Source organism: Choloepus didactylus, chromosome 15 (genome assembly GCF_015220235.1).
Source record: "Choloepus didactylus isolate mChoDid1 chromosome 15, mChoDid1.pri, whole genome shotgun sequence".
Taxonomy (NCBI): domain Eukaryota; kingdom Metazoa; phylum Chordata; class Mammalia; order Pilosa; family Megalonychidae; genus Choloepus; species Choloepus didactylus.
The window spans coordinates 30,023,361-30,048,079 of NC_051321.1; the positions used below are offsets into that span (position 1 = coordinate 30,023,361).

General features: G+C 47.0%; 1 protein-coding gene across 2 annotated transcripts in view; it reads right to left on the bottom strand.

The window, feature by feature from the left end:
* The window catches only part of NEURL1 (neuralized E3 ubiquitin protein ligase 1), a 100,055-nt gene that overhangs the window by 65,560 nt on the left and 9,776 nt on the right, over positions 1-24,719 (bottom strand). The window contains exon 1 of one of the 2 annotated variants that reach the window (XM_037804834.1): positions 19,465-19,569. The exons of the other annotated variant lie outside the window; for it this stretch is intronic. Coding sequence (XP_037660762.1) covers positions 19,465-19,489 — 25 coding nt within the window. The 5' untranslated portion in view covers positions 19,490-19,569. Of the gene's footprint in view, positions 1-19,464; positions 19,570-24,719 lie in introns of those variants that run through there. 2 annotated transcript variants of the gene reach the window in all.

Genomic DNA, 24,719 nt, shown 5'->3' on the forward strand with positions numbered 1-24,719 from the left:
AAAAATTAAGTGTGATGGATGCACAGCTGTATGAGGGTACCCAGGGGCAAGTGATTGTACACTTTGGATCTTTGGATAATTGTATGGTATCTGAACAATCTCAATAAAAATGAAAAAAAAAAAATCAACTCAAAATGGATCAAAGACCTAAATAGAAGAGCCAGAACCATAAAACTCCTAGAGGAAAATGTAGGGAAGCATCTTCAGGACCTGAATTTGGGCAATGGATTCTTAGACTTTATACTCAAAGCACAAGCAACAAAATAAAAAATAAATAAATGAGACAATAAAAATTAAAACTTTTGTGGCTCAAAGGACTTTATTATGAAAGTATAACAACAAAAAACACAATGGAAGAAAATATTTGGAAACCACATATCCAATAAATGTTTAATATCCAGAATATATTAAAAATTCTTCAACTCAACAACAAAAAGACAATCAAGCTAATTTAAAAATAGTCAAAAGGCTTAAATAGACATTTCTCCAAAGATAAATGTAGCAGCCCCTGGCCTGAGCAAAGCAGGCCTGCAGACCTTGGCAGTTAATGTTTAACCTGTCATCTTTGTAAACCAGTAGAGAGAAATGGTAAATTAACCTTAAAATGTAACTTTAAAATGGGAATTAGGCAGGAGGTGGGCACTCCTGGTTTCACAAAGGAGCAGGATGTGACTGTAAAGTCTTGCACTCAGATCTGAATAAGCATTCATCTATGGTCCCTAGACCTCCCACCATCAAGTGTTAATAGTTTACTTCCTGACACGCTTATGGTTATCTATCGATCACCACCACAACCACTCCCATGTCACAAGACCCTGTTCCCATGCTTATACCCTTAGAAATGTCTTTGTCTCAAACCCCTATAACTGGCTCAGCTGGCTTCTTTAATTGTGCAGTTTGCCTGCCTGCTGAATGCTGCACCCACCCAGTGAGAGAAAGCTAAGATAATCTCTACAGTGACTTCCCACCTGCAGGTAAGCCCTGAATAAAAGCTCATGTCTCAGAACATGTCTGGTACTTTCTTTAGTCCTTTGGTTGCAAGACTGGCAAAGCCCTCATGGGCCGTGACAATTGGCAAGCCAGCCAGGAGAATTAAATAGCCGCCAGCCCGGAGATGAAATCCCAGGCACTGACGACGTAAACTTGGAGAAGGGAAAGGGGAAGTCCCCAGGAGGGATACTGGGGTGGCCTGCAACATCTATGTGGGGAGGGGTGACTACCCTCCTAGATGAATGGAATCTGCCGAGGGAGTATGGAAATGTTTATAACTCTCTAGCTGGACTAATAGCCATCCTGCAGCAGGCCACAGGAGCAATGGCCCCAGGAGGGATACTGAGGTGGCCTGGAACTTCAATGTGGGGAGGAGTGGCTACCCTCCTAGATGGATAGGGACTGCCAAGGGGGTACAACAGTGCATGCAACTCTCCAGCAGGATTAGTAGCCATCCTGCAGCAGGCCGCAGGAGCACTGGAGATTCAGAAGAGAAAAGGGGCTGCCAAATCGCCACCACAATAGGCTGACCATTGTTAGAAGCTGTACGTGTTGCTACTGAGGAAGCTTTAATAGCTAAGGCAGCCGTGGACCACCTGGAGGATGAATTAAAGCTAGAAAGAGATATAAGGCTAGCATAAGCAGAACTGAAAGATGCTCTGGATAAAATTTAGAAATACTGGGGCGCCAGCCTTCCGCGTGTTTGGCTGGACGCCCCATCTTGCAAGATCGTAAATAAATTCTTTTCTCCTCCAGAACCGAGAGAGCGTTTATTCCCTTACAGGTACCACTTTATTTCCAACAACTTGGGGGCTCGTCCGGGATCCAAAGCTTCGGAAGGGGACCCCCGAGGTGGACAAAGGGAAGGCGCGCCCCGCTGATTGAGCGGTCCCGGACTCCGCCATTGGGGGCCCATCTCCGGCAGCTAAAGGGCCCGAGACCAAATGCTTGGATCTGCCGGTTGTGAATGAGAAAAGGGGGAAAAGAAAAGGCCTGCCTCTGGTTAACCAGGCAACTCCGTGCACGGACCAAGGCACCGTGGACTGCTGGCTCAGACCCCGCCTCTTGAATTTGCTGCCCATCGACATCAGCCTGGCAGCTGGGTTCTGATCCAGTCGTGGAAAGAATCCAGACTTCAACCGATCTGGGAAGAACCCTATCAAGTCTTGCTGACAACTGAGACGGCAGTCCGAATGGCAAAAAGAGGCTGGACTCATTACACACAAGTGAAGGGACCGGTGCCTGAACCAGACGATAAGTATCCAGCAACTCAACCTGAATCCTGGAAAGTGACTCCTACCTCAGATCCCCTAAGGATCACTTTAAATAGGCAACAGTTAAAGGAACATATTAGAAGGGAGAAAGGGCTGGATTAAACCCTATGTTTGCATTGTGCTCTGTGTATAGCTTAATGATGAAATTGCTTATGCTAATCATAATGTTCTATATTCAAGGAGTAACAGGTTCTGCTAAGCTGGTTATAAGTGTAGTCAAAGGCTTATAGTCTCAAACTGTACAATTTGATGTTTGTCAAGTAATGAGCTGTAAAAATCTAAAACATCAGCAACAACTAAGGGAGGAATATAAGCATTTATGTAAGCAGACTGTTCAAATAGAAAGCAAGATTGTTGGGGGGCGAACATTTGAGAGTATAACTTATGAGACACCTAACCCTTGTTATTCTTCGAACACTGCTTGGTGAACCACACAGTATGAGGGATGGGTCTTACCCAGGTTGGAGGAAAAACCATTAAGGGAAACTTGGCTGGAATTTAACTCTCCAGTACAAATTGACCCCAAGGTCATTAGAATACTTAAGACCAAAGACTTAAAGCAAACCACAGAAATAGAGACAGGTTATGGAAATACAAATGCCTGGGTAGAATGGGGCAAACATACCATCCAGAGTCTAAACAGAAGTGACTGTTATGCTTGTACAACCAAACAACCCACTGTTCAGATTATGCCCTTCCCCTTGGGGATGAAAAAGCATGAAAGGGAGTTTAAATGTATAACACTCCTCTTTCAAAATGCTACTCCTGGTGAAAGTTGTAGTACGTTGTCCTCCCTTTTCCCTCCAGTCCAGGAGGGAAGTGTCAAAGCCATACCAGCGTCTCACCTTGGTCCTGGAAACCACTCTGCCTGTCTCTCCAGATGGGAAGAAGGGCTCCAGGATCTTGGTACCATGGCTTTGTGTACACAGGTGTGGAATGTGAGCAAAAATAGTACTAGCAACTTCTCCAGCCTAACTATACCCCGAGCAGACCTCTGGTGGTACTGTGGGAAGGGCATCCTCTGGCCAACACTACCTGAAAGGTGGGGAGGAACCTGTGCTCTGGTTCAATTGGCTATCTCATTTACCCTGGCATTTGAAAGTAATAAAGTACCAACCCAAGGCAAAGGAGAAAAGAAAAATGTACAAAGTGTACCTAGTTCCTTCAATAAAAAATGTTTGTAGATAGTATAGGGGTTCCCCAAAAAGTTCCTAATGAGTTTAAAGCTAAAAATCAATTAGCTGCAAAATTTAAATCGTCCTTATTCTGGTGGGTCACCATCAATAAAAATGTCAATCATCAGCTAAAATTTATCAACTATACCAGGAATGTCATTAAAGAAATAGCAGAACAGTTAGATGCCACTAGCCGAATGGCATGGGAAAACAGAATGGCCCTAGACATGATACTAGCTGAAAAAGGAGGCGTCTGTGCTACAGTTGGGGGAAATTGTCGCACATTCATCCCCAATAATACCGCACCTAATGAAACTATCATCAAAGCCCTACAAGGCTTAACAGCCTTATTTCAGAAACTAGAAAAGAATTCTAGCATTAACAACCCAGTCATAGAATGGTTGGAAAATTGGTTCGAGAAATGGAAAGGAATTGCAACATCTATTTTAATTTTCCTTATCATTCCAGCCAAAATGTTTATAACAGCTGGGTGCTACATAATCCCGTGTGCTCAAAGGCTAGTTCAAAAAGCCATCAAAACCACTAGAATCAAAAATAAGAAAGATCCCTATGATGAGAAATGTAAAAAAGCCCTTAGCAAATTTGAGAATCTAAAATGTGAAAACTAAAAGTGTTTAAAAAAAAAGAGGAGGGAATCTGTAAGAAAGGAATAAGTTTCGTTTTCACATAGAGACAGCATGGAATAAGGGAAATGGAGGCAAAACCAGTTTAAACAAGCCCCAGACAAAGAGAAGAGAGAATCTGCCTGATGTAAAGAGACATGAGGTAGTATCAGAGGCGGGAACTCACAGCAAAAAAATAAAAATTTGGGGGGGCATTGGCTAATCAGTTCAAAATCTCAATAATGAGCTAGTTGGCTCTCTGGGATTGGCTGTACAAATTAAAATCTCAAAAGATGAATTAGTTAGTGTTCTCGGATAGGCTGTAACCTCTGTAGTACCCAGTCAATGGGGAAACAGGGGAGGAACTTGCGAATTAGGAGTAGGAGATTTAAACATCGCCATTCTCTTCCTCTGGGGTGCCAGCCTTCCGCGTGTTTGGCTGGACGCCCCATCTTGCAAGATCGTAAATAAATTCTTTTCTCCTCCAGAAAAAAAAAAAAAAAAAAAAAAAAAAGAAATACTGGCATGTCAGTACACTAGAGTAAAAGGGCATAAGCTGCCCAAAGGGCAAGTTAGATATATCCTAGCTTCCCCCAACTGGAACCCTGTTTATTCCTCATCAAAAGATGATAAGCCCCAGTCTGACTGGGAAATTAAAACTGAGAAAAGCATGCTTGGGGACAGAGAAACTAAGATGGCGGCTAGGTGAGACAGGACAAAAAAAAACTTCCATGAAAAACACTAGATAAAAACCAGAAAGTGACCCAGAATACCAGTTACAACGATGTGCCAGCTGGACGAGGTCTGCTAGCATCACAGGGGCCATATACTTGCTGAAACCGGGAGTCTGCATTCTGAAACGAAACCCTATCAAGCAAAACAAATGCCAAGAGGCCAAAAACAACAGAAAATCTTAATGCATATAAAACTAGACGATATGGAGAATCCAAACACACAAATCAAGATATCAGAAGAGACTCAGTACTTGGCACAATTAATCAAAGAACTACAATAGAGGAATGAAAACATAGCAAAGGATTTAAAGGACATCAAGAAGACCATGGCCCAGGATATAAGCGACATATAGAAGAACCTAGAAGAACATAAAGAAGACATAGCAAGAGTAAATAAAAAATAGAAGCTCTTATGGAAATAAAAGAAACTGTTGGCCAAATTAAAAAGACTCTGGATATTCACAATACAAGATTAGAGGTAGTTGAACAACATCTCAGTGTCTTAGAAGTCCACAGAACAGAAAATGAAAGAACAAAAGAAAGAATGGAGTAAAAAATCGAAAAAATCGAAATGGATCTCAGGGATATGATAGATAAAATAAAACGTCCAAACTGAAGACTCATTGGTGTCCCAGAAGGGGAAGAGAAGGATAAAGGTCTAGAAAGAGTATTCAAAGAAATTGCTGGGGAAAACTTCCCCAACCTTCTACACAATATAAATACACAAAGCATAAATGCCCAGCGAACTCCAAATAGAATAAATCCAAACAAACCCTCTCCAAGACATATTCTGATCAGACTGTCAAATACTGAAGAGAAGAGGCAAGTTCTGAAAGCAGCAAGAGAAAAGCAATTCACCACATACAAAGGAAACAACATAACACTAAGTTGTGACTACTCAACGGCCACCATGGAGGTGAGAAGGCAGTGGCATGACATATTTAAAATTCTGAGAGAGAAAAATTTCCAACCAAGAATACTTTATCCAGCAAAACTCTCCTTCAAATTTGAGGGAGAGCTTAAATTTTTCACAGACAAACAAATGCTGAGAGACTTTGCCAATAGAAGACCTGCTCTACTTCAGATTCTCAAGGGAGCCCTACCAACAGAGAAACAAAGAAAGGAGAAACAGATATAGAGAATTTTAACAGACATATATAGTACCTTACATCCCAAATCACCAGGACACTCATTTTTCTCTAGTGATCACGGATCTTTCTCCAGAAGGGACCATAAGCTGGGACATAAAACAAGCCTCAAGAAATTAAAAAAAAAAAATTGAATATGCTCAAAGCACATTCTCCAACCACAATGGAATACAAATAGAAGTCAATAATTTTTGAACTGTAACTCCACTATTTACTTCCTACATGACATAAAACACACAAACTCTAATGACAAATCAGTGGTTTTGAACTCAATTTAAAATATGTAATTTTAGACAACTATATAAAGGTGGGGGAATGGAGGAGTATAGGAACATAGTTTATGTGTCCTGTTGAAATGAAGGTGGTATCAAAGAAAAACAAGATTGTTATGGATTTAAGAGGTTAATTTTAAGCCCCACAGTAAACACAAAGAAATTATCAGAGAATATAACCATAGAAATGAAAAGTAGAATATGGGTTAAAAGAAATTGGGGAAGGGGCAATGGGGAGTTAAGAAATGAGTGTAGGGTTGCTGTTTGAGGTGAAGGGAAATTTCTAGTAATGGATTGTGGGAAAGAGCATTACAACATTCTAAATGTGATTAATCCTACTAATGGAAGGCTAGGGAGGGGGTGGAATGGGAAGATTTAGGCTGTATGTTTCCACAATTGAAAAAAAAAAAAAAGACAGTCTAAATAGATGACAATTGAATGCCAAGGATGAACCTGGATGGGATTGGAGGATGGAGGACAGGAGGCTCAAAGGGTCACAGTTGAGACATAAGGAAAAGGAAATACAGAATGTAAGCTTTGTATCATTGTTGACTCTCTTGTACTTCTTAGCTGCGCTTAATGGGATTGCATAAAAGAATGTTCTTATTCATGGGAAGTATATATGTGAATTATAGTGTTTGTTCAAGGGTTTGTGCAGCTAGCTCTCATGTTCAGAAGACAGAGCAATAGATGATGGATGATAGATAGGGAGGGAAAGAAATAGCGATGTGACAGCACGTTAAAGTTGGTGGATTGAGCTATCGGTGGAGGGGGTCAGGGTATGATGGAATTTGTTTATGGGGTTAGTATTGTTTTTGCAACTGTTCCTATAACTTTGAATTTATTTCAAAATAAAAAAAAAGTATAGGTCGCTCTAAAAAAAGAAAAGAAAAGAAAAGAAAAGCATGCTCGGCCTCTGGTCCAAAAAAAGGTTAAAACAGAGCAAATTCAACTCCCTGATCCCCCAAGGAGAGAAGACGGTGCAGCAGTTGCCGCCACCCTAGCAGCAACTCCTGATCAAAAAGTGCCTTCCCCCAGATGTATTGTGGAAATTTATCAGTATAAACTACCAGGGCCATTTAATAGCCCTGTCTGGCCAATGATAAAACCTAATGGTACCTGGCAAATGACTATTAATTATAGCAAACTTAATATAGTAACTTCTCCTTTGTTTGCAGCTGTGCCAAACAGCTTGTTGCAGGATATGAGTGCTCAAGCCAATTTTACCTTGTGTTAAACTTTGCTAATATTTTATTTAGTATATCTTTAGATCTCTCCAGCCAACCTGTGGCCACCTTCACATGGGACAGACAACAATGGACATTTGCTGTGCTTCCACAAGAATACCGTCATAGACCCACTATTTGCCATGGTTTAGTAGCTCAAGATTTAAAAATGTGGAAACCTCCAGCAGGGCCTGACTACTCTATCAAGTTCTTGGATATTGTCTGGTTGGGTGAAACTAAAGCTATTCATTCAGCTGTTGTTAAAGTACAAAGTTATCTCACACTGTTTACTCCTAAACAATTAATAGTTTTTCTTGGTATATTAGGTTATTGGAAACTGTTTATACTCTAATACAAATTTTAAAAAAACTTTCTACACCCTAATTAGAGAAGGAAAAGCACGGGAATGGGATTTTCCACAGCAGGCTGTGTTTAAAAAGGCTAAGTGAACTATTACGCAAACACAGGCTTTAAGGTGGGTGGACCCCAATATACCCTGTGAATTGGATGTGGCCAGTGCCAATATTGGCTTTGGGTGGGGTTTGTGGCAAATGCAACAGGCTAAAAATGTACCTATTAGATTCTGGTCCCGACTACAGAAGGGCACAGAACTCAGATATAGCCCTTCGGAAAAGCAATTGTGCACAGCTTATAATGCTCTGTTACAAGTCGAAGGTCTAACTCAAAGGTGTCCAATGACCTTATGGACAGCCATACCCATACAAGAGTAGATATGGGATGCTATAAATAAGCCCCATTTGGGGAATACTCAGGTGAGCATGGTGACAAAATAGAAAGCCTAGCTCATACAATGAAGCATTTTTGACAACAGCTCTTTGAGTGCAGAGATGCATGAAATTTTAGGACCGGTCTCCTATGTAGAAATGCAGCATGCCCCACTTCCGGTCGATCTTCCTGAGGTGCCTCCTCCCATGCCCACTGTTGACGGACAAGGAAGTACAGCTGACTCTACATGATATATTGACAGATCGGCACACAGGCAACCTGCTACCTGTACTGATACCATCTGGTGGGAAGACATCTGGACTGCCTGCCACAAATGCAAGGTAACCGTTTTTCATGTCTCTGCCCACAACACCAATTCATTACCAGGTAACATAGAAATGAGTGCCCTAGCAAAGTTCCGCAGCCTAACACCAACAATGCATGAAGTGGCTGAATGGCTGCACCAAAAAACTGGGCACCAAGAACACCAGACCCTATGGAAACTGGTGCAGCAGTTTCAATTGCCCATCAGTCGACAAGAACTAAAGGAGGTAGTAGTGCCTGTCCTTCCTGTTTGCTGCGAAAGCCCAGAATGCTTCCTCACCAACTTGGGCACATCAGCCAGAACCAAATTCCTGTTACCTGGTGGCAAGTAGACTACATCAGGCTGCTTAGTCTATCTGAAGGTGCAAGGTAAGCTTTTACAGCCATAGACACAGCTACAGGACTTTTATTAGCTTTCCCAGTAGGAAAAGACAACCAACGAGCTACCATACATAGTTTAGAAAAATTAAGTGCCTTTTTCAGGATCCCCACATATGTGGACAGTGATAGCGGACCCCCTTTACCGGGCAATTAACCCAGGCCTGGACTAAAGAACATGATGTCCTTTGGACATTTCACTTAACCCGATAATCCCACAGTGGCTGGGTTAATTGAAAGAATGAATGGCCTTTTAAAGGAACACTTAAAGGACGATAGAAACTCCTTACAACAATGGACTCAACGACTATCCAGCTCTGAACAGCATTAACTACAGACCAGAGAGGTGGCTCCCGCTCCGATGGAAATGGTAACTGCAGGGCCCATGCAGGCCTTGTGAATTCAAATAAAGGGGGCCAGCTGCTCTCAAGCTGCAGCAGCAAGGCAGCGACAACAATTGACTCTTGCCTGTGCCACAAACACTAAATAAAGTCAGTTGGCTCTGGTTCTGACCCATGCAGCCATGCTGGTTGAGAATCCTAAGCCCATGGGGTATTAGAATTACATAGAATGTCAAAAGTTGTTTGTATTACCCCTCTGGGACCCCCATCCCCAAAGGAACTGTACGCATAATTTTGCAGACACTCATTATGCCCCAAACTGACTGTAGATCTGACCCCAAAGGGCTCCCTGAAGGGGGAAAAATACAGTATTTAAAAACCCCTCACCTGGAACTCTTCTATCTACTAATAAAAACTCAGCTTATATATTGTTAAACCACTCAGCCATCCAGCTTAAGGCCTACATGTGCCGTTAATTCTTGCTAAAAAATTGTGCATTACTGTTTCAATAACGCATTAACTAAAGAGTTTTAAGCATTTAGCATTATTCTAACAAGTTTAATTTTAATGGCAATAGTATGTTGTAGAATGTTTGCTTAAAAATAGTTTCCAAAATTATTTTGGTAACTTAGGTATGAAAGGTATAGGTTTTTTATTAAGAGGAAAAAAAAAGTAGTTTTGCAAAACAGAATGGCATTAGATATTCTAACCACCATCCAAGGCGATACTTGCGGCCTAATTAATATTCAGTGTTGTGGGTATGTGCCTGATAATTCACAAAATGTAACCCACGCTCTTCATCGTATGCAAAATCACATACAAAAGATTAATCATTTACCTGATGATACTCTAAATAAATGGTGGAACTCATTGACCTGGCCATGGTGCCACTTGCTAATAGGTTTAGTATCTCTCTGTATCAGTATATTAATACTATGTTGTTTATTATATTGCTGTTGTAGATTATGGATGCAATGCTTGTCCTATGGTCAATGCAGATTGCTGCACGGCGGTGGACTGTAGCAGCCCCTGACCTGAGCAAAGCAGGCCTGCAGACCTTGGCGCACAGCAGTCTGCATGACCTGGGCAGTTAATGTTTAACCTGGTTTCATCTTTGTAAACCAGTAGAGGGAAAATGGTGCATTAACCTTAAAATGTAACTTTAAAATGGGAAACAGGCAGGAGGTGAGAATTCTTGGTTTCACAAAGGAGCAACATGTAAATGTGAAGTCTTGCACCCAGAGTTGAATAAGCATTATTCTATGGTCCCCAGACCTCCCAGCATCAAATGTCAATACTTTACTTCCTGACACTCTTGTGGTTATCTATGGATCACCACACTACCATCCCCATTTCATAAGACCCTGTTCCTGTGCTTATACCTTTAGGAATGTCCTTGTCTCAAACCCTTATAACTGGCTTGGCTGACTTCTTTAATTGTGCAGTTTGCCTGCCTGCTGAATGCTGCACCCACCCGGCAAGAGAGAACCATGATGATCTCTACACCAACTTCCTACCCTGTAGGTAAGCCCTGAATAAAAGCTCATGTCTCAGAACATTTCCAGTACTTTCTTTAGTCCTTCAGTTGCAAGACTGGCAAAGCCCTCACGGGCCACGACAATATACAAAAGGCCAAAAAGCACATGAAAAAATGCTCAACATTATTAGCCATTAAAGAAATGCAAGTCAAAACCACAGTGAGATATTATTTCACACCCACTAGGATGGCTACTATTTTAAAAAAAAGGAAAATACCAATTGTTTAGAGGATATGGAGAAACAGGAACAGCTCATTCATTGGCAGAAGTGTTAAATGATGCAGCTACTGTGGAAGGCATTTTGGCAGTTCCTCAGAAAGTTAAGTATAGAATTACCATATGACCCAGCAATCCCACTTCTAGGTATATACCCAAAAGAACTGAAAGCAGGGACTCAAACATATTTGCACACCAATGTTCATAGTAGCATTATTCCCAATTGCCAAAAGATGGAAACAACCCAAGTGCCCATCTACTGAAGAACGTATAAACAAAGTGTGGTATATATATACAATGGGATATTATTCAGCTATGAAAAGGAATGACATTCTAATGTATGCAACAATATACATGAACCTTGAAGACATGTTGAGTGAAATAAGCCAGATACAAAAGGACAAATACTGGGTGTTCTCACTGATATGAAATAATTAGAATAAGCAAACTCACAGAGCCAGAATCTAGAATACAGTTTACCGGGGGATGGGGTGGAGATAGGGAATAGGGAGCTAAGCCTTAAAATGTAGAGTTTCATTTGAGATGATGGAAAAGTTTTGGTAATGGATGGGGGTGATGGTAGCACAACATCATGAATGGAATTAACAGCACTGAATAACATATTTGAATGTGGTTCAAAGGGGAAATTTTAGGTTGTAGATATGGTTCACCAGGCAGTCTGTCCAGTCCATCTGACAGCAAACTTCTCATTGGGAAATAGTACATTGACTTCCGATTTGATCCACAAGTCTTTGGGACTTGATTAGAGGGCACCAGGGACCCTTAGTCCTTATCACTCAGAGGTGACACAGAGAAGGTGGAGATTTTGAACCAGCTCAGCCAAGAGCCAGATAACCATCTTTCCCAGCACTCCTCCTCTTCCGCTGGCATCTGGATAGAATCACACCCTCGCAGTCGATCGGAAACCCGGGCACCGTCTTGGGTTCTTTCCTCTCCCTCACTGCCCACAACCTTTCATTTACCAGGGCTGCCAAGTTTACCTCTTAAATATGTCTCAAACGGGCCCGTCCTCTCTTTCATAATGACCGTAGTTGAGGCACTGGCATCCTTCTAGACAGCTACACTCCCGTCATAACTGGTCTCCTGAATCCCTTCTTGTCCCTCTTAAATCCACCCTCCCCCAGGGCAGCTAGAGCGATCTCTCCAAAATATAAAGCTAAAACCTTCAGTGGCTCCCACTTTGCAGAGATGCCCAGGGCCAGTGTGGATGTCGTTTATCGATCAACTCCCTCCACTTTTAAAGCTGAGTTAAATGCTTCACTAGATGGCGGTTTACTCTTGGCAAGCAGATGATCTTTTATAAATTAGTGTCTCACTATCCATGCAGAAGCAAAAGTTTAATGTACCTTTATAAACAGCCTTGGATAACAGTCCTAGTGTTCCTGCTAAAAGAGCCAGCATGGAATCCTCATAGTAAACAGTGCAATGCCTCCTGCCCTGATTTCCCCAGTAACGGGGCCTTCCAGTTGGGATTTCTCAGGCCCACACTTTCTAACATCTCTTCTTTCCTTTTCCAGTCTCAGTAATTCCTACGTCCCAGCTGTGTGCACTCTGTTAAAAGTATAAGTGAATAAACAAGAAGCTCTTTTTAAAGGATGCTAAGCGGGAACTTCCTCCAGAAAGAATATCTACACAACGCCTTTACTATTTCTCTAGCAAGGGAGTGGTATAGAGCTAAGGAAGCGGCCCAGAGAGAGCCCTTCTGGGTAGCCAAGAGCTCACTGAGCTCCACCCATGCAGGAATCAGGAAGTGAGAGAAGTCCCGGACAGATGGCCCAGGCTGGGGCAGGAGGGGCCAGCCCAGGGTCAGGGACATCAGAGGACAGAGAACTCAGGGAGAGCCCATATCTCTCACTTCAAGGCAAGGAAAACCTGGGCACAGAGGCGGATAGTAACCTGCCCAGTGAACTGCTCAGTTCATCAGAGGCAAATCCTTGAGATGTACGGCTCAACAGGGATTGAGCCTCCTGGGCAGGTGGAGAAAACCAAGGCCTGAGAAGGGATTTGAGGGCCCAAGATCACGCTGACAGCAGCAGAGCTGGCCAAGGACCCAGCTCTCGGACCCCCTCAGCCACCTCTCCCTTCCTCTTCCCACCCCCCTCCTTTCGTCTCCTCCTCTTCTCCCCCTTGGTTCACTGCCCCAGGCCTCCAGCTTAGCAACTTCCCCAGAAGTCTTGGAGCCTGCAGGCCATTGCCAGCCAGACTCTGAGCCCCCACCCTCCCCACCCACACCAGCTCCTAGGCCAGAGGCGCCCTGACCCACAGAGAATTCTGACAACCAGGAAACTAGGAGCAGGGGTTCTAGACCTCCATCTGCTTCAACTGCCCGGTGCTCTTTGCACCTCAGTCTACCCCTCGGTGAAAGGGCAAGGTTGGACTCCATGACCCCAGACATTTTCCATCCCTTGGGGCACTGGGTATGGCATGAGGCCGGTCCCTAGTCTGCTGACCTGGCTGAGGCAGAGGTGTCCTTGGCTGTCTCTGTTTCTTAGACACCTTGGGGACCCCTAGAGGGGCCAGTCAGGCCACACCCTGGGGAGGGGCCCATCCAGGCCTCCCCAAAGCCCCCATGGCCTCCCAGTGAGAAACAATGAATTTCATTCCAAATAAGGGAACTTACAGCAAAGTTCCCTGCCACAGCCCGGTTCCGGCTGGTTTATGTTAGCTGGACAAGACTAAACAGACCTTCACATTCCCGGTATTAAGCACTAAAAATGAAAAAAAGCCTGTCTCTGGAGCACTGGGGCAAGGGGGAGGTCGCTGCTCCCAAGGCCCCTCAGGGAGGCTCTGTGGTCCCGGTGCAGGGTGGCTGGGGTAGGCGGTGTTAGAGAAGGGCCACAGGGGAAGGACGGGGATTTCGACAGGTAGCAAGGAGGGGGCACAAAGTAGGAAACTGTGGCCTGGGGGTGGCGGGACCTGTGTGGAGAGGGACAGGTGGTCTTTGTGTCTGCAGAGGTGGGAATGTGAAGGGAAACAAAAATGAGGAACCAGGCCGGAGTGAGGGGAGAAAGGGAGAGAGAAGGAGACAGAGGAGGGAGGAGGAGAAAGACGGGAGAGAGGAAAAGAGAGAGAGAAACAGGGAGATAGAAGGAGAGAAAGAATCAAAGAAACCTTGACAAAGGAAGACAAATGAAGAGAGCTCTCCAGAGAGTGGAGGGAGAAAAGCAGGGAAAGCGTGACCCAGCCAGCAACAAGAAGACCCCAGAAGGCCCCTTCTGTCCACACACCCCTGCCCTGGCCCCAAGACCAGGAGGTCAGGAAGAAGGGTAAAGGGGAGGGAAGGGGACCCGGTGATTTCCTGAACAATATAGCACCTTGTTCCCAGCTGCCCCACCTGCCTCACGCACCAAGCCTGAGATAAGAATTTAATTATTTGCAAAACAGAGAAACCTGAAGCAGGACTGAGTTCCTGCTTTCCCAGGCAGGCCCCCCACCCCACCCACTCAGCCCACACGCATGCTGCCGGGCAGCCCCTCCAAGCCTCCAGTACATGGGGCACCACCTTTTACAAAGTGCTTTGCCACTGTGCTCTCCCAACCCTGGTCGCAGGCATCACAGTTCCCATCTTAGAGGCAGATAAGCTCACCCTCGTCAGTGGACGGCAGAGCTGGGAGCAGTGGTGTCCAGGTGACCTGCCCACCGCTGCTGAGCCCACCTTCAGCCTGGCCTTATCCCCACAAACAGGCAGCTCTGCCTCCTTCTGCTCCTTGCCCAGCTCCAAAAAGAAAGCTCCATCTCTGAGTATCCAAGCATTTCTACCATTCTTCAAAACAAACCGCCCACCCAAAGTCCTCCCTGGCTCCACTCAGCCTGACTGACCACCCTCCTCTGACCCCCCTCAGCCCAGTGCTCAGCCCCACAACTCTAAGAGGACAGGGGCCATGTCTGTCCCCAGAGGCTAGCTCAGGGCCTGGCACCGGGAAGGCACCCGAAGAAAATCCGTGCCATCAGTGAATGAATGAATGAACTGATGGTTCCATGTTGCTCTCACCTTCTCCTGTCTTGGCCCCAGAGCCTGGCATTCAGGAAATGGCATTTCAACAAAGAAAAGAAATTGGGCCATGGCAACAGCTGTGAAAGGTCCACGGAAAAAAAGTCTGACATCCCCACAATCAGGCCATCCTTGCCTTCATTTCAAAATATTTGTCAAGTGCGACTGCTTGTGCCAGAAACTGGTGTTAGTGATACAGTGGTGAGCAAGACAGATATGCTTCCTGCTCCGTGGGCTCATGATAAAAGATACAGACACACATACACAAAAAGATACAGACAAACAGCCTCTGACAACTAGTATGATCAGTGCTATGATGGCGGAAGCATGGGGCAGCAACAGGAGAGTATAGTGCAGGGCATCTAACCTAGCCTGGCATGAGGGGCAGTCAGGGAAGGCTTCCAGGAGGAAGTGGTGTCTAAGCTGACACCGGAAGGTTGAGCCTAACAATGAAAACAATAGCTAATATTTATTATGCACTCATTACTAGTCAAGTTTTGTCTCAAATAAGTAATTAGGGCATGGAGAAGTTAAGCCTCTTGCTCAAGGTGGCACAGGCAGCCAAAAAGAGCCTTGCCTTAATCACAGCACATTCTGCCCTGACTGCCTTTCCTCTTCCCAACCTACACTCCAGGCACGACTGATTGCTGGCCCACGTCCCCCAGATGACCTGGGAGAACTCCAGAGGCCTGCTGGGCCACATCAGAACTCAATGTCTGGGTTGGGTTTCCATAGCCCAGTGGGACCCCCAGAGTCCCAGCTCCTCCACATTTCCCTATGTCCTGGGACAGTCCTACTGGTGGAGAAACCTTCTCCCCACCCTCACCCTCAGGGGCCTGAGTTTCCTGGGCCACAGGAAAGGAGCTCCACCCCAAAGGAGAAGTTGTGGAACATTACAGAAATTGCCCCAGACATGGATCCCACTTCCCCATGTGGCCTTGCCCTGACAACTCTGCTCCATTCACTGCCATCCCCACATTTGTATTGAAAAGAGGAAGACCTCTGAGACAGGGGAGTCCACCTGCAGCAAGTGAGGAGGGGCGCTCAGACGCCCCATGGCAGGAGCACTGGCCCGTGAGTCAGGAGTCCACCACCCAAGGCCCGCTGGCCAGCTCTGAGACCCTGGGCAAGTGGGCACAGAGAACTTTGAAGGAGCCCTGAAAATGTCCACCCAGGTGGACCTTAGTCTGTTCCTCCAAGAAACAGGGCCAAGACCACCTGACTCACCAACCTCTCAGGGTTCTTGAGTGAGACACAGAGGCACAAGGGCTTCACAAAGCTGAAAGCCCTGGATGAATGTAACAGAAGTTTCCTTTCCCTGCAGCAACTTTGCTCTCTTAGAAAGGGATCCACGTTGGGTTGGAGGGAATGGGAGAGCGAAATGGAGAGGAGAGTGGGCTGGTAGCCCTGTTTAAATGTAGACATTTCTCAGCCTGGTTCCGGCCCAGTCCAGGGTGAGAGGATGCCACAACCCCTCTGTACCCTGGACACTGCAGAGCACAAGGGAGATGGCCCAGCCCTTTCAGAGCACAGTTGACAGCAAGTTCTCACCCACCGTGGGAGGCTGTCAGCCTAGCCTGGCCCACCCCACCCTGCCCCCACCGGGCCACAGCCACACGCCAAGCCCCAGGGACCCAGATTTAACATCTCTTGCTCAACATGCACTCCCTCTCTCCAGGGGCCACTCAGCACAAGTTAAGATCCGATTTGCACTAATTGGACCAAGCTGGCAGTGCCCGGGGCAGCTTGAGTGCTGTCACCATGGATTTGATCACAGAGCAATGGCCATCGATGCCTACAGAGTCCACCATTAAGGCCATCTGGAGAGGAACAAGTGAGTGTGGACGGTGCTCTGCGAGCCAACACCACTGTCTGGGCACAGCTTGCGGCAGGAGACCTAGGGTCTGTGAGTGACTTATCCATGGTCTTAACCCAGGCGAGGGCTGGAAGACGGGTCTCCCTGATGTCAGCTCATGAGTCTCTCTATTGGCTTATTCCTCTGCAGATGGCCCCAGAAAGTCTCCTGTGGAAGAGAAAGGGGGTGCTAGCCCGTCCCTTGTTCCCAGGGCGTAAGACCTCCACCCTGAGAATCAAAGCCCAAGAAGGGAACCTCGATCCCAATCCTAGAATACTGAGCCCCCAAATGGCCTCTGGTCCAAAGACTCAAAGCTCAAAAGCAGTCTTGAGTCCTGGCCCCTGAAATGGAATGGAATCCTTACCTCAGCAGGGGACTCAGACCCCCAAAATGGGAACCTCAACTCCAAGCCTGAATCTTGCCTGCAGAAATGGCACCTTTTCTCCAAAAGAGAATCTCCAGCCTCCAAAACTAAACCTTAGCACCAGAGAGTAAATCTCCACTTTCAGAACAAACCCTAAGCCTCAGGGAACTGTCTTCTCTGTAGCCCATACGGCCTCTTCTTGCATTTTGTTTCTTTAACACAATAGCTACCTCCACTAGGGTACCAGACAAGGAAACTGAAGCTCACATTTTACAGTGAGGGAAATGGGCCTCTCACACAACCAGAGCCCCAATTTCTAGGTGGGGCTCCTTTGATGCAGAAACTTCCAGGCCAGTGGCATCCTGGTCACATGCAGCCCCTTCTAACCACTTCCCCCATCCCCTTGACTCCACACCAGGGTCGGGGTGTCTGGCTGGTCCCCTCAACCACAGAGCATCTGCCAGCCAGGCCCTGCACCTCTTTCACACCAGCCAAGCTCTCTCCTCCCTAAGTGTGACTTGAGAAAGGCAGGGACGGGTACCCCATTGGTGCCAGCCTCCTCCCCTGGAAGCTGGAGGAAAGGCCAAGGGTGCTCAGAGGCTGGAAGAGGCCCTGGCTGCTGTGCTCCTCCTGGGGTCAGGACGGGGATCCTCACCCACCCCAGGCTGTGTCCTGAATGGGGGTCGCCCAATGCTGGCACATGGAGGCCCCCTGAAGAGGTCCTGAAAGAGACTGGAGCAGACGGGGATGAGCGGAGCTTTAGTAATCCAGTGACAGTCTGGGCCTCAGTTTCCCACCTGTAAAGATGGGGCTATGAACCTTGGCATGAGAGTCACATGAGATCCTAGAGGAGCAAGGAGGAAGGGAATGGTTAAATGCCATGCAAATGCGAGGGAAAGTGCCCAAGGCCATGAGCAGAGACAAACAGCTTTTTCTCTCTCCTCACTTCCCTTTTCCCACCCTGCTTCTTCAGCCCTTTTTCACATTCTGTTTTATGATGTGGCCATCCATCTGGTCTCTCTGCTTTTCCCTCCTTTGACAGTTTAATTATTTAATAAGAACTGGGCCCCAGGGTTGGGGGTGGAGGGCTGTGATTTCAACTCTGGGAAAGCCAGAGCAGCCCTGGCCTGTCCTTGATGATTTATGGTCACCTCTCATGGTTTGTGTGCACATGCCAGGGGCTGCAGGGGTGGGGAGTGGGGGTGCACCCCAGGGGACCGGGAGAGCTGCCTGAGAAACCTGGCCAGGTGGGGACTGAAGGGCCCTCGCTCCAGGCCAGCCAGGAGCCAGGTGCATACACACACTACAGGTGCTAAGGCCTTGCTTCTCCCCTCCCAGGAGCCACCGCGGCAGGCAGAGAGGACATTAGCTACTGATGACTCGTAGGGAGGGAGCCAATGGCTCAGTGCCAGCCCCACCCCACTCTCCTGTCTCCTCCTGGCTCCAAGACCTCACCTCCTCAGCGGTTCACAGCTCCCCAAGGGAACCCCCCACATCAACACGCACACCCCTAACCTCCCACCAGGACCACCCTCCAAGCTGACCACTGGCCCCAGAGCCAGAACACATCGGTGCCTGCACTTCTTTGACATCTGCCTCTCTTACCTCCACACTTCCAGCATCACCAAGTGCATCAAGTCTTCTTTCAAAGGATCTCCTGAGCCAATTTCTTTCCTCACTGCTCACTGCCAACCCCACACCTCTCTCAGCTGCCTACCCTAACCCTGCCCTGCCCTTACGTCCATTCTCCACACACTAGCCCAAGAGCTTTCTGAGCCAGCTCAGTCTCTGTTCAAAGCCTGACGATGGCTCTCCTTAGGACGCCACATGCCAAGCAGGCCAGCCTCTGATCCCTGCTGGGACTAGCATTCACCCCCCTCCAGTGTCCCTGGGAGACTGCCAGAAAGTGCCAGCCTGCACAACCAGAGCCTTGAGACCTTGCCACCACCTGGTCCAGACAAGCTGTATGACCTTGAGCAAGTCATTTCCCCCCTCTGGAGCTCAGGAATTGAGAAAGGAAGTAGGACATTCAAAGTCAGGGGCCACTCACCACTCCTTCCACCAGGCTGCCACACACACATCTGACCACCAGCCAGTCCTTCCCTTCTCAGGAACAATGTGTTCAAAGATCAGGGAAAGAAAAGGAAAAGAAAGCAGACACAGAGGAGGAGAAGGGCTCCAGAACCTTCTGCCAATACAGACTGATGTCTGGATTGGACGAGTCTTGTCCATGAGTACCTCAAGGGCACAGACCCTGCCTGGACTCACCTCTCAGTCTCTGTACCAATCCCATGCCTGGCTCAGAGTAGGCACCATCACATGAAATGAATCAGCCTGAACATCTTTGCAGCTCAGCCTCCATTCTGATCAGGGGAAGTGGCCCTCCCTTCCCTCTCAGGAGCACTCAGACACCCCGACTTGGACATGCACACTGTAGACTGGTCCATCCCCCTGGAGAACATCAGCCTCCAAAGGCTGGGGCAAGCCAAGGGGGAAAGACGGAAGCGAGAGCCAAGAGCCTGGAGACCAGCCACCACCCGAAACATAAGTCAGCACCCTGCCCTGGCAATGTTCCCCTTTTTTGTCCCCTCCCCAACCTCTGGAGCAGCCAAGACGGCATTTGAGGCCCACAGAAGGCGATCAGGTAAGCCAGCAGGCTATATTTCCCTCCCAAGAAGGGTCCTCTCTCCCCATGCTTGGACCCCACAAACACAGCCTTTGTGACTAGCAGTCCACTTCCATGGACACAGTGGGAGGATGCCGGGCTCCTCTAAGCAGTAAGGGAGTGGCTGCTTAATGATTTTCCGCTGAAAGTTCCTTGGCCGGGGGACTGGGATGACACTGGCCTGGACTCAGACCCTCCATACTTGGCAGCAGCAGCCTTTGCTTGTGCTGGTTTCTCCACCAGGCACATCCTCCACGGCCCTCCATACCCAGCTCATCCTTCTCAACTGGGGGTAGTACTGCCCCCTCTAGGTTGCTTTTAAAAATACGGGAAAGCTGAAAACCTTAAAGAAAACCCAGATCCCTATCAGGGACTCTATAAAGGTTTCTAAGTTGATTCCTCAGAGACTTAAACCTTTTAGAGTTCTCCTACGCCAGCTAAGTCTCAAAATTAGAGGCAATAGCATCTTCAAGAACATTGTGTCCCCTTTGCTCACAAAGCTGACAACCCTTTTCACCATGAACAGGTTAGGGTGGTCAGCACCTAGACATCCCTGAAGATCAGAAATATGATTAAACTAGAGGAAGGGGTAGCAACAGACTAGACAGAATTTAACAAAGGATTATGAGTACTGAATCTTTATATAATTTTCTCTTTCTTAGTTACTAGGGTACTAGAATAGCTAGTATTCCTTATTTCACAATAAGGAAATAACTGAAACTGTGGAACTATAACCTATAATAGTTTTTGAAAATTTCTCTCTCATTACTTGTTAAATTACATTTGCAAAGTTAAAAAAAAAATACGGTAGAGCTTTTTATTTTAATGTCCCAATGACTATTTGGGTGGCCAGCGGCACTTAATAGGCAGGGGCCAAGGGTGCTGAGTGACAATTCCACACCCAACATGCCGGTGGCGCCCCCTGTAGGGACATGAAGACAACTCCTGCTCATGTCCAGGTCACTTCCCCCAGAGAAACCCATCCCCCCTTATCGCTCCCTATTAATCTTCTCTTTCACAGCCCTTGCCTAAGCCTCACTGCTTGGGTAAGTGATGACAGAAATAGTTGAGCAGAGTAGTTAAAAGTAGTGAGCCCCCAGCCCTCAAGGAGGTGGCGTATAACTCTCCACCCCTCCAGTGTGGGCTGTCCAAGGTGACTTCCTTTTAAGGAGTACAATATGCAAAGGGGGCGGGGAGTGTAACTTTGCAACGGAGAAACCTGACAACATCACCTTGGCCAGATGATGAAGGACAACATCAACGGTGATAAGTCATGTTGACAGCAGGTACCACTGACACGACATGATGAAAATGGCACTTTTCCTCTGAGGTCTTTCCCTCTGAAACCCATAGCCCCAATCTAATCATGAGGAAAACATCAGACAAATCCCAGTTGAGGGATATTTTACAAAATACCTGACAAGTGCCTTAAAATTGTCATGGTCATTAAAATCAAGGAAAGTCTAAAAAACCATCACAGCCAAGAGGAGCCTCAGGAGGGATAACGACTGTCATGTGGTTTAACAGAGTCCTGCGGTATCCTGGGTGGGATCTCATACAGAAAAAGGACACTAGGGGAAACTGAGGAAATCTGAACAAAGTATGGATGATATTACTCCTTAACAATGTATCAATATTGGTTAATTGTCATAAATGTTCTAGACTAATGTAAGATGTTAACAATAGCAGAAACTGGATGTGGGGCATACGGGAAATCTCTATACTATTTTTGCGCTAATTCTGTAAATCTAAAACTTTCCTGAAACATAAAGTTTACTAAAAGACAGCAACAATAACACAACAACAATGGATAGCTCCAAAGTCAGAGAGCTTGGCTAGAACCTCAGTTCCACCTCATACCGGCCATGCGACCTTGGGGCAAGTTACTTAACCTCTCTAAGCCTCAGTTTATTCATCTTGAATAGAGTTAGTGATGGTACCTACTTTACATGGTTGTTATGAGATTAAATGAGATGACACGTGTGAAGAGTTTAGCACGGACCTGGCACAAAGCAGGTTAGCGGTTATTATCATATTCCAACTCTGCTCCCTTGCTGCAGGACAAGCTCCCTGGAGGCCAGGCCTTGTCTGTTTTGTGTCCCATTGTGCCTTCATGCCTAGGACAGTGTCTGGCCCATCCCTGATGCTAAACAACAGAATGGGCTCTCGCAGCCACCTCTTACCCTCCCCCAACCTTCACCCTTGGAGAACTTCATCTCCCGGAGCTCTGCACTGAGCCCTCACCTCCCCCTGCACTGTAGCAGGAGCAGAGAGAAAGCCAAGGTCTCCCACCTGTCTCCCAGTGACTCACGTCTATTCTCCTCCGTTTCTCTTAGCCCTTCTTTTCTCTGCTCTACCCGGGGGGGCCCCCTCCTCCAGGCCTCAGCACCTGCTCATTTCCCATGGCAGCAGGATCTGTGTAATGACCCCTGATAAGCATCTTTTAATAAAGCCTGGAGCTGGATCTGTCAACCAGAAGCCATGATGCAGCTCCCCACCCCCACCCCCGAATCTCCTCCCACTTCCCCGGGCTGGCCCATTAGCGCCTCTGATCTGGAAAATGCCTCTGGCCAGGCAGGCTCCACAGGCCCTTCCTCAGGGACTCTGGAACCCCGCTTGCCGGAGAATGGCCATCAGGCAGCCCAGGCTATTCTGTCGGCCTGAACCCCCCCACAGGCTCGCTCAGCATCTCAGCAGCCTGGCCCGGCTCTGCCTGTGCCACCCAGCCAGGTCACTTCCCTCCATCCCTGCGGGCAGGTTTCCCAGGCGTTACCAAGGAGACCACTTGCATCCTGCCCAGGGTTGCCAAAGCAACCGGCTCAGGGAGAGGCAGCCCCTCTGCTTCTAGACTGGGTGCACCGGTCCAGGAATGAGATCGTCACAGACCAGCATGACACAGGCCCAGGCAGCTGGCGCCCCAGGGCAGAGGCGACCCTGGCATCCCCGGGCAGTACTCCCAGGAGGAGGATCCCATCCTTCCTCCTCCCCGCTCCTTTCCTCCTTCTGCTACCTCCTTCACCCAGCCTACCTCCATCTTGGTCCCTGTGATTTAGAGCCAAATGCCTGGACCTCAATGTGTACATCTTGGAAATGGGCACATACTATCCCAGAGGATAAAGAAAAGAGAACCCCAAAGTACAGAAAATCGCCCCCCTCCCCAGGTTTCCTCCCTCGGGGCTCTGATGCCCTGGGTAGAAATTCCTAGTTCAGGGTTTTTTTTTATGAGTAAGGTTGTAGGTTTACAGAAAAATCATGCAGAAAACACAGAGTTCCCATATACCCACCCATGATTAACACCTTGCATCAGTGTGGTAGCTTTGTTACAATTAATGAAAGAATATTATTAAAATTGTCCTATTAACTACAGTCCATAGTTTACATTAGACAGCATTAGTCTCAGTTTTCTCACCTATAAAAAGAGAATAATAAGACCTCCCTCATAGGATTATCAGGAGATTAAATGAATTAATGTACACAAAAGCACTTAGCACAGGCACCAGCATCAGGACTTGGCCTTCTTAAAAATCCTGTTTTTTTTTTTTTTTTTTTTCTGATGAGCACTGGCCAATGAACCTGGCTTACCACAGCCATGCAACAGAAATGCTTCCAGATTCACCACAGGAGCCCTGGCTGAGGAGGTCAGCTTGACGTTCCCACCTAGCCCGTTCAACTTGGCCTAAGACAAGCCCTGCAACCTCTGTTAACCTCCAAACAGCTCAAAATGCTTCACTGCCTCCTCTTCCCAGCCTATGTTCTGCTGCTACTGCTGTTTCAATAAAATCACTACACTCCCCTGCTCAAAAGCTTCCATCGCTCCCACCTACCTACAGGATAAATCTAAACTCCTCAATCCTGATATTCGAGGCCCTCCAAGATCTGACCCCAGCCAACCTGCAAAGATTGTCCTGTTAATGTCCCTATTGGTGGACCCATATTCCAGGTATGAGGGGCTGCTCACTGTCCCTGAACGCACCCTGAATTTTCCTGTCTCCACACCTTTGCTCTCATGCCCCTTATCGAGATGCCCTTCTGGCTCCATCCAACCACATGGTCCCCTTCTCCAAGAAGCCCTGCCTGATCCCACCCACTCCAAGTGTGCCAGGTGGACTGTTTTGAGGCCCCACAGCCACAACAGTTCTCAGACATTAGGGTACCTCAGAATGACCAGGGATCGTATTAAATATACAGATTTGAAGGCTCCAGCCCCAAGAAATTCTGAATCAGCAGGTCTGGACTGTGGTCTGGGAATCTGCATTTTACACTTCCAGCTAAGGCAGAGGCTGATGCAGGTGGTAGAAAAACCTCACTTTGAGAAACACTGGTCCAAAGGAACAGCAAGTTCCCTTGAAAGTATCTGATGACTGGCTGATGAGCCTACATAGCTAAACCCTGAAGAAGGGGGTGCAAGGGGCAGGGCCTGGGAATTCCAGACTCGAACCCACCATACGTCTAATTGACCAAGGAGGGAATATAAAGAGCCTCAAGTTACTCCCTTTCCCTCCTCCAGGGCTCTGCTCAGAGATAAGGAGAGAGCCCCCTGACTCTTTCCCACAAGAGAAAACAGAACCCACCCGAGGCTGAATTCTATGGGGGCAGGATCATACAGCGGTCACAAAGGTGAACGTGGGTTTGAATCCCAGCTTCACTATTCACTAACTGTGTGGTCTGGGACAAGTTACTTAACCTCTCTGAACCTCTCTTTCCCAATTGAGAAAATTGTGGCAATGATCATTCTCTTGGTAGATTGTCAGGTGGATTTCAATGGAAATAATATCACATGGTACTTTGCACACAGTAAACACCAACACACAGTAGCTTTTGTAAGTATTATCATCACCATTAACAAAACAGGTTCAAA